Here is a 13,644-nt window from a genome sequence, read left to right on the forward strand (position 1 = left end):
TTCTGTCCATTCGGTTCACTCCTCATGCACAGCACCCACTGCTGTTTCACAGCTCGCCTTGTCTTGAGCCAGCTGTGCTGTATTGCGATATGCTCCAATGGAGAACAGGGTGAGACAAACCAAATTAATTTTCAAGCCAGAATCACATGTCCAGAAGAAAGGTTCATGTATAAACTGAAGCCCAGCTGAACCATCTACAGTCAGGCTTGCTGGACTCAGGCCGAACTTTCACCAAACAGCATCACACCTGGGCATTGTCCCAACGCAAAATCACAGATCCAAGCACCTACACATTTTGGGGTGCAGATGGGGATTTCATACTTTAAACCCAAATCTTACAGTTGGCTCCTATCTCTGTAAAGAGCCAAGCCAAAACCCAAATCTACAGCTAGTCAGAAAAACATCAGTGAAACATTTTTGGTGGGAATTTGCCAGTTCACCAATATCAAAAGGCTTTGCAAGGATGGTCTGATTTCAATGAAAACTTATCAAAGAACCTTGCTATTCATAACGGGGCGTTTACCACTAGTACCAATTCCTGTATGCAATGCCCAGCATCTCAGCTAAATTAATTTCATTCCCTGGGGTAACAGAAAGGCCACTTTTTTTCTGATGTGGATTCAACCCATTCCAACAGGTGGATCTGATTTGTCATTTGTGATGGGGTATGTCGGGGTGGGGGGTGGTATCTGGTTGTGTTAGCAACTGTGAGCAGGACTGTGTTTGCTGTCTATATAAAATCTCTGTGTGAACTTGTGCCTGTGTCTGTCTGAGAATCTGTGTGTTTTCTGTTTGTGTGTGTGTGTTTGTGTGTGTATATCTATGTGTCTTCATATTGAGTCTGTGTGTGTGTGTGTGTGTGTAGGTGTGTCTGTGTATGCATGTGTTTATGTGTCTGTCTGTCAGGCTGTGTGTCTGTGTATGAGTTTATGTCTCTGTTTGTGTAAATCTGTGCCTGAGTGTTTGTGTGTATAAGTGTGTGTGAGTTTCTGTTCCTGCTTCTTACACTGTCTTCTTGGGTGACCATGGCCAAGTCACTTACCTTCCCTGCCCTATCTGTCATAGGGAGATGATCAAATGTACTTGGCTCAAAGGAGGGTGGTGGAACTTAATGAATCAGTATTTGAGATCATCACTTATAACCATGATACATTGTACCTTGATAGAACCTGTTTTCTGGGAATATCAAGGGGCTTGAATTTAGTTTAACAGTCCCCTACCCCCATGGACTATGTAGCTATGATTGTCTCCATTTTCCAAAGGGAAGAAACTGAAGGACGAGCTAAAATGACTTGCCCAAGGTCACTCAGGAAGTCTGTGGCAGAACTAGCTATAGAGCCACTAAAACAAGGTGAATATTGCAAAAACGATCATTGAGCTTTGTTTGTAATTTTTCAGCCAGTTCGCTTTTACTGTGCCCTTTTTTGTATTCATTTTCCATGAATATTCTAGTGAATGAGCTGACTGGCAAGGATGTTTATGGCAACTGTGAATTGTAAGTGGATATTGCAGTATATTTCAAATTCGTAATCCTGAGAATTTGGTCCAGAAAACTGCCTCCAGAGTTCCACTCATCCTAATATGCAACGTGACCTAGTTGTCCAATCAAAGCAGATTGGAACTCGCATATCGAAAACTCACAACACATGGCTTGTGAATAAGCTACAGACTAAGAACGGTTCCCAAAGAAGAGTAAGTAAATCATTTCAGAAAAAAAAGTGCCTTTGAGAAAAATCACAGGCTGGTCACAAACAAGTTGTGAATAGAAAATTCTTCAAATAAATTATTCATCGTAAACGATTCATTCTACTCTAGAGTCTGAACTATGGGACAATCTTTCCTCCCCATCCTGTGATATATAAATCATGTCACCTTACATTTGTATACAGCACTTCTTGGCCAACATAACACTTTCCATAGCCCAAATTCAGCTCCAGCACCTCAAAGCGAAAATAAAAGGGCCTGGAGTACTCATCCATGATATAGAACTACCATACAGCTATGCTACTTGGTCACTAGGAAACCTCTCCAAACAGAAGTCAAAGGACCTGAGCTATGAGAATGGAATTGGGAAGCAGGTTAGTATGCTGTGGGGCTGACAGTAAGATCAAACTGATAACACTTAGATCAATAAGTGAATACAGCCATGCAGCATTAGGAAGCTTTTTACATCAACGTCTGTCTATATAACTTTAATAGTGGTTGGTCTTTACCACGTGAGGCTGAGAGATTTAAGTCTGGATCAACTGAGCAAGAGTAAAATGGGCTGAATTTCTGATTGTTCCTTTTAATTAGCACCGCCCACCTTTTAGTATTTTCCTCTCTGCAGGGCAGTGAAGTGGAGTGGTCCAGGTGTATTGCCCTGCATGTGTTGTCTGTGAGCATGACAAACCTGGGAAAATCTTTTTCCTGTCAGGATCACGGTGTCTAAACAGTAGATTTGCTTGGACAGTCACCACTGGAGAGCTACCCAGTGACCCAACTGGGAAGAGACAAGCAGCCCTGCAGACCATGTTCATGCTGCATGATGACTTGAACTGTACACTGAGAGGAGATGTGGGGAAAGTATCCAAATGTTAGAGTGCAAAGAGGAAAAGGTGCAGAGTCCAATCATATTTTTAGTATTTATTCACTGGAGGGAAACAAGATTCCCCAGCTCTCACCATTGATCCATCAAGCCTGATGTCATGCCAAACCAGTGCTCAACACCTGAGGCTTCAGGTGATGGTGAAGAATAAACGAAATCAGCTCAGGGCCTGGCGCAGTCACCCTGGGCAGCATTTCAGCTGCCCACCTCATTCAAGAGAGTGCCACCCAGAATCCTTTATGCCAGCTGTGTGCCTGCTGCAGTGACCGTGACTAGCATTGCAGATGTCCTCAAGTTGGGTATCTGCTGCATGTTTCAGCTGGGGAAATGAAACGTTTGCCTGAACTCCTTCCATCAGGCCACACCTTGTCCCTCATTTGAGATGCCACCAGGTTGGAGACATAGGGCATAGAGTTCTTCTGCAATTCCCTTATGTGAGAGCAGTCACCAGAACTGGTTTAGATGCCCTCAGGCTAGAGATGTAAATGGGAGATACCTCTCCAGCCCCGGATGGGCTCGGATGATTGGCATTCACATACCCTCCAGACTATGAGCTTTAAATCCACCCTCGGGAGAAAAACTTGACAAACGCTGATGAGAAAAAGGGGAAAGCAAGTACAAGAAATATTTGCAGGCAGAACCATTGTTTGTTTTCTCCTGAAGTTATTCTCCTATTAGGTTATTAACCAGCGAGCACTGGAAATAGAACTCTGCACAAGTGGCTCGGGGTGATCATCTGCCATGGATCACATTTTACATTCCCTCTTGTCACATGACCGTAGGGTCAATACAGCTTTGTCCTTAGGGAGCTGGGTTCTTCCACTGACGTCATTCCCACTGATTAACCATCTTCTCAGCTTGACACAGCCGCAGCTACAAGGGTCTTCTCCCTCTCCTAATTTCTCAGGATTCCCCTTTCCTGTGTGTTGCAAAGATTTTGGGCAACCATTTATTCGTTTCCCTTTCTAAGCCCTTAATCCAGTTCCTATCTGTATTACAGAGAGTGTGAGGGAGCGTGAATCCCATTTGGGCGGTTTTTTCAAAGGACAAGTGTTTGAAAAGAATGCACAGATTGCACACTAATCTAGACTGCTCTCACACCCTGCGATGAACCCTATTAAAATGGATGCTTGATAAATGCTCTCTGAATGAATCAGCCCTGCCACCCCCTTGACGAGATGAAATAGCAGTTGATTCTCAGACTTGTCAAAGGAATGAAAAAGCTGTTACAGGAGGGATCCCTCCAGTCTGATAATATACAGTGTCCTATGGGAAGCAGGAAACTGCATATGATGGCATGCTCCAAAGCAACATGTCCCAGATGAGCTGCTCAGAGGATCTGATATTAAGAGGGGGTGAGAATCCAGCTCAGATAAAACAAGGAACCTGTCTCCCAGTTCACTCCCAACTTAAATTATTTCTGGAGGTATGGCACACTTTTCTTTTCTGTTGCTTATCCCCTTGGAACTGGTGCAGCTGGCTGTGGGAGAAAAGAGGCCCGTAAGGGAATTTTTCATTAAAAAAAATGTCCAGTTGAAAAGCTGAACATTTCAAACAAATCTTTTGAGCAGCTTTAGTACTTGTAGAGCACAATCATCTAGTACCTAGGCCATGGGCACAGAAAACTAAGGACAAAAGATGTAAAGCTGTTATTTTGCAATAGGTCTAAGAGAGTTACATGCCCAACTCCTGTTGAGCATCAGTAGGAACTGGGGGCCAATTCCCTGAGAATGCCAGGCTAAAGAAGGAGTGAGCTCGGCAGTCAGCAGATTGGACACTTGTCCTGTTTTTTCCCCCTCTCCCCTGGTAGAATGTTGCATTCGCCTAGGAGCCAGCACGAGAAATGTCTTATCTCCGGCTCCCAAGAGTCTGACTTTGGGAAGATCTTGTTTCTGTGTCTCTGGTGAGTGCAGTGGTCTCAGGATCGTGACTGACAAGGCTTAATTTGGGTAATCTAGTCCAGCCCATAATAGGCTGTACCAAATAGTCCCCATGATTTCATTGAGACTATTTGTGGTAAGGTACCACAGTCTGACCCGAAGGTTTTCATAGACTAATACCAGGACCTTGACTTGGAGCCAGTCTTGGGCACAGGAATCCAGTGGAGACTGTACTGGTGTGATGTGTTCCCCGTGACTCGCCCAGGAGGTGGGTTGCTGTCTGTTGGACAGGATGGAGATTTTTGGTTGGCCTTAACTGACAGCACAAGATAAAAGCAGTTGCAGGAGTCAAGTCTAGAAGTGGATCTTGTTTGCCACGTCCTCTTCGGAGGGGGAAGCGTGAAGTCTCCTGGCGACCTGGAGATAGAGGAAGGCATTCCTAGCCACCGCTGCTACCTAGTTCTTGAGAAGCAGAGATGTATTTAGTGTGACCCTTAGGCTGTGCACGGCTTTGATGATCTGAGAGCCAGACACCTGTGATGGTGGGTGAGGTTATTATTAATAGAGCTGGTTGGGAATTTTTCTGATGGAAAATGGAGTTTTGGAAAAATCAGAATTTTCTGGGGACAAATTTTGATTTTGCTGCAAATTTTTGATTTTCCATTGGGAAAACTGACATGACATATTTCCTTTCAGGTCAGTTCGAATGGTAATGTAATATTTTGGATTGCTGTACTGACCCAAAACATTTATTTTGAGTCAGTTTAACATTAAACTGCATTTCTCTATTGTGGCATGGTGCCTCATGGGAGCTGAAATTTGCGTTGCTTGATAACACCATTCTGTCCAGTGGGCTGGGCTCTCTGGCCAGACTACAGCTTCCATGATGCAGTGCAGTCCTCCCTCTGACTAAGCTGTGTGGCACATTGTAGGTGCATGATGGGAGGTGTAGTCTAGCCAGAGGTCTAGTCAACATGCTGGTAGCGGGGCAGGCCATGGAATCTGACCATTTCTGCTGAAGTGCTCTTCTGTACATTGTAAAGGATGGGGGCCAGGGCTGACCACTGAGGCACTTAGCCTCTGAGGGCTGGGGAGAATAAAGAGCAGTTACTCATCACTCAACTGGAATCTGCTGGAGAGAAATGATCAGGACCAGGTTGGAGCCATGCTGTCCACCCCAGCCAGGGCTTGTAAATGAGTCAGTGGGCCCTTGGGATCCACTGTCAAAGGCTGAGATTCAGCCTGAATCCATTGCCATGGGATGGTCGTCCATCAGGGGCACCAAAGCTATTTTTGTGAATTATTTGTGGCAGTGGCAGATACCATGCAAAAACCTAGCGCTCTGGGCTGTTTTGATGTTAGTTTGAAACTCAGAGTATGAACCCACAGAAACAAACAACCAAAAAAGAAGCCTCCTCCATTAAACTAATCCTTCCCCTCGCCCACGCTGACAACATTCTAGGGACAGGACAGGGTGGGATGGGGACTGAGGAAAAAGAGGACTCCAGTGTACGTTCTCAGCCTCTGGATCCCACCTGTAAAACTGGACTAACATGAAGTACTATGAAATCCTCAGGTGAAAGGGGCATCTACAGACACACACTTCTATTTGGAGATTGGCCCAAGCCATGACATTCAGATCAGGATTCGGATCCAAATTTCCTCTCTATGAAGCTGTTTGGGTCTGGGATTCCGGCCCATCTGGAGATTTTTTGTTACTACATATGACCATTGGCTGGAAATTTAGCTCCTATGTGACTCTCACTTCTAGTCACTGTTATATGAGCATGGCCAGGTGAAAAAGGGTGTGGCTAGGGAATCCTTGCTCCCCTCTGATCCGCAGCTGCCATATTGGGCCAGTCAAGTGTAAGTTAGAGGGGCATGCTGGGAACTGGGCTGGACTGACCCGTGGCCTACCTTAGGATCAGGGTAGCATAAAGGTGGTTTAAAGATCCTGTGCTGCCCACCCCCGTCTTGCTCCACGTGCAGCTTGTCAGCGTGAGAGGATCAGGCCCTTTACTTGAAGCCTGTGGCACTCTGAAGTGTTTAATGCAAATGACTTTTAACTGATTCTTTGGACTACCAGAAGAGGGTTGCTCCCCACTTTTGGTTTAGTCACAATGGGGCACCACTTTGAAGAAGGGCATGAGAACCCCTCCCCAAGCGCCCTGAGATGTTGCCATTTTGGATGGTGTGAAGTGTGAGTGTTGTAGCAGCTTTGAGGATCTCTTGAGTGTTGAACAATGCTTTGCAAAGAGGAGCTGGGTTTATAAATAATGCATTTCCTTTGTCTTGCAGGAATTCTGGAGGCAGAGGTACAATCAGATCAGCTGTGAACAGCTTACATAGCAAATCTAATAGGTTTGTAAATTAGATTTTGTGTTCATTTGTTTTTGCTCTAAGGCAGCTATTAATCTTCTTCTTCTTCTTTGCTGCATGGTACTCTTCCTATTTAGCAAATGTATCTGTTTCTTTTCCCTTCTGCTTTACATTTCTTAATCATTCTCACCCCTCTATTCAATGCAATAATTATTTGCAAATGACCAAGGATCTGCAAGTTGCAGTGATTGAGAATATGGAAGAGAGTTACTTATTGTACAGAATAAGTCAGCGGGAAAGTTGCCACCTTTGCAATTTTCCACCGTGGTATTACAAAAGGGATTTCTTTCTATGGCATCAGACTGTCATTCTGTTGCATCATAATGGCACTCAATGACACGGAGACATCACTCCATCACAAAGTCCTTCTGTGACACTACAGGCATTCAGTGCCTTCTAGGTCATTTGCAAGATCATCCCATGTCATCACAATATTGTTATGTGCTATAATTGGGTAGCTTGGGTGTCATCGCACTGCATTGTGACATGGCGATGCCACACACTTCATCAAAATATGAAAAGCATCAAGCACAAAAAAAATCAGTTATTGCTAGGAAGGTTTTCTCCACTCAGTTAACTTTGGCATTTTTTGCATTTTCTAAATTTGCCTTGCAGGAGATCAGATTATGTGGTGAAGCGCAAGATTGATAGCTAGCCTTGTTGGCAGTCTCCGCAGATCATACTTTGCTATTTTGTATATACACACACAGTGACAACTAGCATCTAGAAATATATTCAGCTTGCCTCCCTAAATATTAAGTAGCAGGAGTCCCAAAATATCCTCACATGTGCCTGAGATCTCCAGTCAATCATTCCCCATCTGTACCTGAAGGAAACAAGCCTCCTCTCAACTGGCAGTGAATTGCCAAGGTGGCCCACGGAGAGCAGCCATCATTCCAGGAGGAATGGAATCAACACGGCACTGCGGTACCACACATTGTACCATTGTGAATGGACACAGCCTTATGTCATGATGCCCTCAGCAGCCGTAGCTCACTGTCAGGACAGTTTTACATGGTACATTCAAAAGCATCCCTTTCTACTCTCACCCCATGTCTCCTAGAGGTGCTCTCTAGGGGTAATTCCTCTCCCTCTGGGGTGTTTACCTGCCTGGTGTAAATCTCTTCATTTGCCAACTCTCTCCCTGCTGAGAGTGGCCTCTTGCAATGAGGAGGGACATTCTGCTTAGCTGGCAGCAAACACTCTGGCTGTGAATTTTTCAGTGTACTCTGGAGTGTGAAGGGTTTTTCTGGGCTGCACACACATGCTCTGCTTCCTGAGAAGCCTCTCGGTTATTCTTTTTGGAGGGAGGCTCGCAGACATAAAGCATGCAGCGGTTCCCATCATTTATGCCACTTGATGCAAATTGAATTGAAATGTTGGGGCCTTGATTGTTTTGCTGATTCAGTGATTAAATTTGGGGTCTCACAATGATCATCTCCAGAGCTGCAACACCTGGGTACCTGACTGCTCTCTGGCCCTCCCCGACCGGTCATTTGCCAGGGTCTGGTGCCCTAGCACAAAGTAGATGCCATGAAATCTCATTGTTCTCCTCTGAAGGGAAGAAAAGTTATCAAAGAGCCCTGCTGTTTGTAATGGGGCATTTGTCAGTAGTACCGATGCCCAGCATCTCAGCTAAATTCATTTATCTTGCTGGGGTGAAGTAAAGAGCACGTTTTTCTGATGTGAATTTAACCCACCACAACAGGTGGATCTGATTTGTCATTTGTGAGACAGGCATGCGCGTGGGTGGATATGTATCTGGTTGTGTCATCATCTGTAAGCAGGACTGTGTTTGCTGTTTGTGTATAGAATCTCCGCGTGTGAATCCATGCCTGTGTCTGTCTAAGTCTCTGTGAGAATCTCTGTGTGTTTTTTGTTTGTGTGAGAGCCTGTATATCTGTGTGTCTGCCTGTTGAGTCTGTGTGTGTATCAGTCTGTCTGCGTTTGTGTGTCTGTCTGTAAATCTGTGGGTATTTGTGTAAGTCTGTGTCTGAGTTTGTGTCTGTGTTTGTGTGTGTGTGTGTAGTAGAGAATAAATAGGCTTTCCTTCCCTGCTCAGGTAATAACCGCAATTTTGCTTTTCTACAGAAGTTTGAATCCCAGCCACCTCAGAGCGATTAGAGATGCCATTGGGAAGCTAACGGATCATGTCTCTCCCCCTCTCTCTGTCTCTCTTTTCTCTAGAGCTGAAGTAGTAATAAATGGCTCTTCATCTCCAGCTGTTGTTGACAGAAGTAATGAAAGCATTAAGCACATTAAACCAGCTTCATTCCGATGGAGACACAACCAGACACTCTCTCTGAAGATCAGGTACTGGTAATTACCTATAGGACAAGAGACAGATTTGGTCCTCCCCAGTGCAAGCTGGCAAATTGCCTCTGTATATCATCTAAAGAAGTCAAGAAAGAAATAAAATCTTTATCTCCTGCTGGGCTAGTCTTCATACCTATAAGCGATCACTTGGAAACGAATTCCCAGCTCAGCCATGTGGCCTCACGTTAACAGAGCAACACACGTTTGAGCCTCCGCTCTTGGAGACAAGCAGGGGCCAGAGGGCGCTGCAGTTTCACCATGATCAGCCACTCATGGGGGGAAGGAAATCTGCCACCTTGTGCGTAAATACAGTGACCCTTGCTGGTGGAGAGGAGACCGGCAGTGATGGGCTTGTTAAGGACCTCCTCCGATGGAAAGGGGGGCATGGGAGATGCAGACATTAAGATGGGGCACCATTTTATAGCACGCATGCGGTAGCAGGTGGGAAAAGGTGCCAAAGTCTGAGTTGCTCCTGAAGGCTGTCAGTCTCTCTGCAGCCAGGCTGTGGAGCATCAACAGGCAGGAGGAGGGAGCTTTGCAGTCATAGGCCGTGCTGCAAGCTTTCCCTATATCTGTTTTATTTCCTTTCCCAAGGAAACAGATCTTGAAGTTCCTGGATGCGGAGAAAGACATCTCGGTGCTGAAGGGGACCCTGAAGCCCGGGGACGTCATCCACTACGTCTTTGACCGGGACAGCACCATGAATGTCTCACAGAACCTCTATGAGCTGCTGCCAAGGACCTCGCCCCTGAAGGGCAAGCACTTCCGGACCTGCGCCATCGTGGGCAACTCAGGGATCCTGCTGAACAGTGGCTGCGGGAGAGAAATCGATGCTCACAGCTTCGTAATCAGGTAGTGAGGGGTCAGAGAGGCCAAGCCTCCCATACAGCAGGGCTCCTACTCACTCCCACAAAACACACAGGGATCCAGGGATGGAACCCCCAGGCTCCAAGCCAGGCAACGGGGCCAGAGCCTTTCCTGTCACTGGGGGACTGACAGAGTGCTGCGTATTCCGGCCCCCGCTCCTCCGCCCTCGCTTCCCCTTTCTACGGTGTGCGCTAAGGAGTGCAGGGAGCCCCCTTGTCAGGACGGGAAGGATGGGCACTGAACAAAATCCAACGGGGAGTGTTTAATATGAGTTCAAAGAGCTGGAAACAGTCGGCAAAGGAGCCAGGGCTGTGATGTACCCAGAGTACTTCAGAAGGGGGCCTTGCACAACATCACAAGCCTGCCCGCCACAACCTGACGCACTCCACAAGCACGCACTGTCACACACACACTCCATCCACATAAACGCCCTTCAAGTCATGAACACCTCCACCATCACCCTCCTATACCCCCACAGACACACACGTCCTTCTCACACACCCACCACTCACACCCTACACACACTGTGCCCCGGCCACCCTACAAACCCACACATCTTCTCATATACACCACTCTCTTCCCACAACACGCTCTGCCCCCACACCTTGGCAGAGCACTGATGACACACACCCCAGCCAAACCCCCTGGATGCAAGCAAACCCTATCCTACACACCCCTACAGACATATACATCATTCCTACACAAACACCCTCTACCTTCTCCAGCTGTCACCTACACACTCTCCACAGACACCCCAACTCAATCCTCCCTCACATGCGTCACTCCCACCCCAATACACACTCTGTTCTTACGCATAAACACACTCACACATACACAAGCTACCATGCGCACACAAATGTACCACTCCCTCTGCCCCTCCAGAAACTCATACCATCCCTACACAAGCCAAACATTTACCATACCCTCGCCTCTCACACACACACACACTAAATTGTCAAAATAATACTTGCAGTACCACAGAAAGAGAAGGAAAAGATCCTGCCTCTTTATCCCTCAAGCCTATGCAGATGTGTTAGCTGAGGAGCTGTGCATGTCTGCTGGTGATTTATGTCTGTGCAGACATTTGCTTTCTGGCAAGTCTATTATGGAGACAGCCCAATCTGTCAGTGGCTTATAAAGGCGTGGGAATGAAGATAATGCCACCTCTGCCCTCTGGATGAACACAGCCAACCCAACCTTTCTGTGGGTCAGAGTGGAACCCAGGGCCTCTCTCTGATCTTTGGGGAATGGTCCCCGGGTAGTTTGCTTGCAGCTTGAAATGAAACAAAAGCCAGCCTAGAAAACAAAGGCCGTCATGGTCACAGTAAGTGTTAGGCCAGTGCTCTTATGGCAGTGAGGGTGACAACTGTCCTAGGCAAGGTCTACACTAGGAACGAGTATAGTAAGGTTGACTGATGGGGTGATTTTTTTGCAACATTTCTATGACTAAAGTCCTAGTGTAGACGCAGTTACATAAAAGTGCTTTTGCCGTATAACTTATTTTGCTCAAGGAACCAGAATAACCTCTACTGGCAAAAGCTCTTTTCGCTGGAACAAACTGATTGTACACTAGGAGGGTTTGCCGGTACAACTAAACCGGCATAACCATGCCAGCCAGCCGTTTTCAATGTAGACTAGGCTCCAGCAGGGATGGTGACAAGGAGAGCTGGCTCCTATATTCCTGGGCACACAGATTGCCATGTCTTTGTCTTTCAGTCCCTGTATTTCCTTTGAGTTTATTAGCCATTAAGGCAGCATGTCCTAATGATTAGAGCAAGGACCTAGGAATCAGGACCCTTGTATCCTATTTCTCACTGTGCGTACCCTTGAGTAAGTCACTTAGACTGATAGACTTTAAGGTCAGAAGGGACCATTGTGATCATCTAGTCTGACCTCCTGCACATTGCAGGCCACAGAACCTCGCTCACCTACTCCTGTAATAGACCCTTAACCTCTGGCTGAGTTAGTGCAGTCCTCAAATCATGGTTTAAAGACCTTAAGTTACAGAGAATTCACCACTTACACTAGTTTAAACTGCAAGTGACCTGTACCCCATGCTGCAGAGGAAAGCAACAAAAACACAGGGTCTCTGCCAATCTGACCCAGGGGGAAATTTCTTACCAAGCCCAAATCTGGTGATCAGTTAGACGGTGAGCACGTGGGTAAGACCCACCAGGCAGATACCTGGGAAAGAATTCTCTGTAGTAACTCAGAGCCCTCCCCATCTACTGTCCTGTCTTCAGCCATTGGGGATTTTTGCTACTGGTAGTTGCTGATGGGACACATGCCATTGTAGGCAGTTCCATCATTCCAGCCTCTCCATGAATTTATCAAGCTCATTCTTGAAGCCAGTTAGGTTTTTTGCCCCACTGCTCCCCTTGGAAGGCTGTTCCAGAACTTCACTCCTCTGACGGTTACAAACCTTCCCCTAATTTCAGGCCTAAACTTGTTGACGGCCAGTTTATAAGTATTTGTTCTTGTGTCCACATTGGCACTTAACTTAAATAACTCCCCTCTCTCCCTTGTATTTATCCTTCTGATATATTTATAGAGAGCAATAATTTCTCCCCTCAGCCTCCTTTTGGTTAGGCTAAACAAGACAAGCTCATTGAGTCTCCTTTCATAAGGTAGGTTTCCAATTCCTCAGATCATCCTAATAGCCCTTCTCTGCACCTGTTCCAGTTTGAATTCATCTTTCTTAAACATAGATTAGAATTGCACACAGTATTCCAGATGAGGTCTCACCAATGCCTTGGATAATGGTACTAACATTTCACTATCTCTTCTGGAAATACTTCACCTGATGCATCCTAGGACTGTATAGCCTTTTTCATGGCCATATCACATTGACGGCTCATAGTCATCCTGTGATCAATCAATACACCCAGGTCTTTCTCCTCTTCTGTCATTCCCAACTGATAAGTCCCTAGGTTATAGTAAAATTCTTGTTGTTAATCCCTAAATGCATGACCTTGCACTTTGCACTATTAAATTTCATCCCATTTCTATTACTCTAGTTTACAAGGTCATTCAGATCTTCTTGTATGATATTCCGGTCCTCCTCCGTACTGGCAATACCTCCCAACTTTGTGTCATGCGCAAATTTTATTAGCACACTCCCACTTTATGTGCCAAGGTCAGTAATAAAAATGTTAAATAAGACTGGTCCCAAGACCGATCCCTCAGGAACTCCACTAGTAACCTCTCTCCAGCCAGACAGTTCACCTTTCAAGTCAACCTGTTGTAGTCTCCCCTTTAACCAATTCTTTATTCACCTTTCAATTCTCATAGTAATCCCCATCTTCTCCAATTTAACTAATTTTCCATGTGGAACTGTATCAAATGCCTTACTGAAATCCAAGTAGATTAGATGTACTGCATTTCCTTTGTCTAAAAATATCAATCTTCTCAAAGAAGGAGATCAGGTTGGTCTGGCATGATCTACCTTTTGTAAAACCATGTTGTATTTTATCCCAGTTACCGTTCACCTCTATGTCCTTAACTACTTTCTCTTTCAAAATTTGTTCCAAGACCTTGCATACAATTGAGGTCAAACTAACAGGCATGTGGTTTCCTTGGTCACTTTTTTCCCCTTTCTTAAAAATAGGAACTATA

The 13,644-nt window shown here is 45.7% G+C and overlaps 1 protein-coding gene across 1 annotated transcript in view; it reads left to right on the forward strand.

Annotated features, from left to right (window-relative positions):
- ST8SIA2 (ST8 alpha-N-acetyl-neuraminide alpha-2,8-sialyltransferase 2) overlaps positions 1-13,644 on the forward strand; it is a 43,990-nt gene that overhangs the window by 8,835 nt on the left and 21,511 nt on the right. Inside the window, exons 2-4 of the mRNA XM_037911596.2 lie at positions 6,766-6,828; positions 9,034-9,159; positions 9,757-10,014. Of these exons, the coding sequence (XP_037767524.1) occupies positions 6,766-6,828; positions 9,034-9,159; positions 9,757-10,014 (447 nt within the window). The remainder of the gene's footprint in view (positions 1-6,765; positions 6,829-9,033; positions 9,160-9,756; positions 10,015-13,644) is intronic.

The sequence above is a fragment of the Chelonia mydas genome, chromosome 10 (assembly GCF_015237465.2).
Source record: "Chelonia mydas isolate rCheMyd1 chromosome 10, rCheMyd1.pri.v2, whole genome shotgun sequence".
Classification (NCBI taxonomy): Eukaryota; Metazoa; Chordata; order Testudines; family Cheloniidae; genus Chelonia; species Chelonia mydas.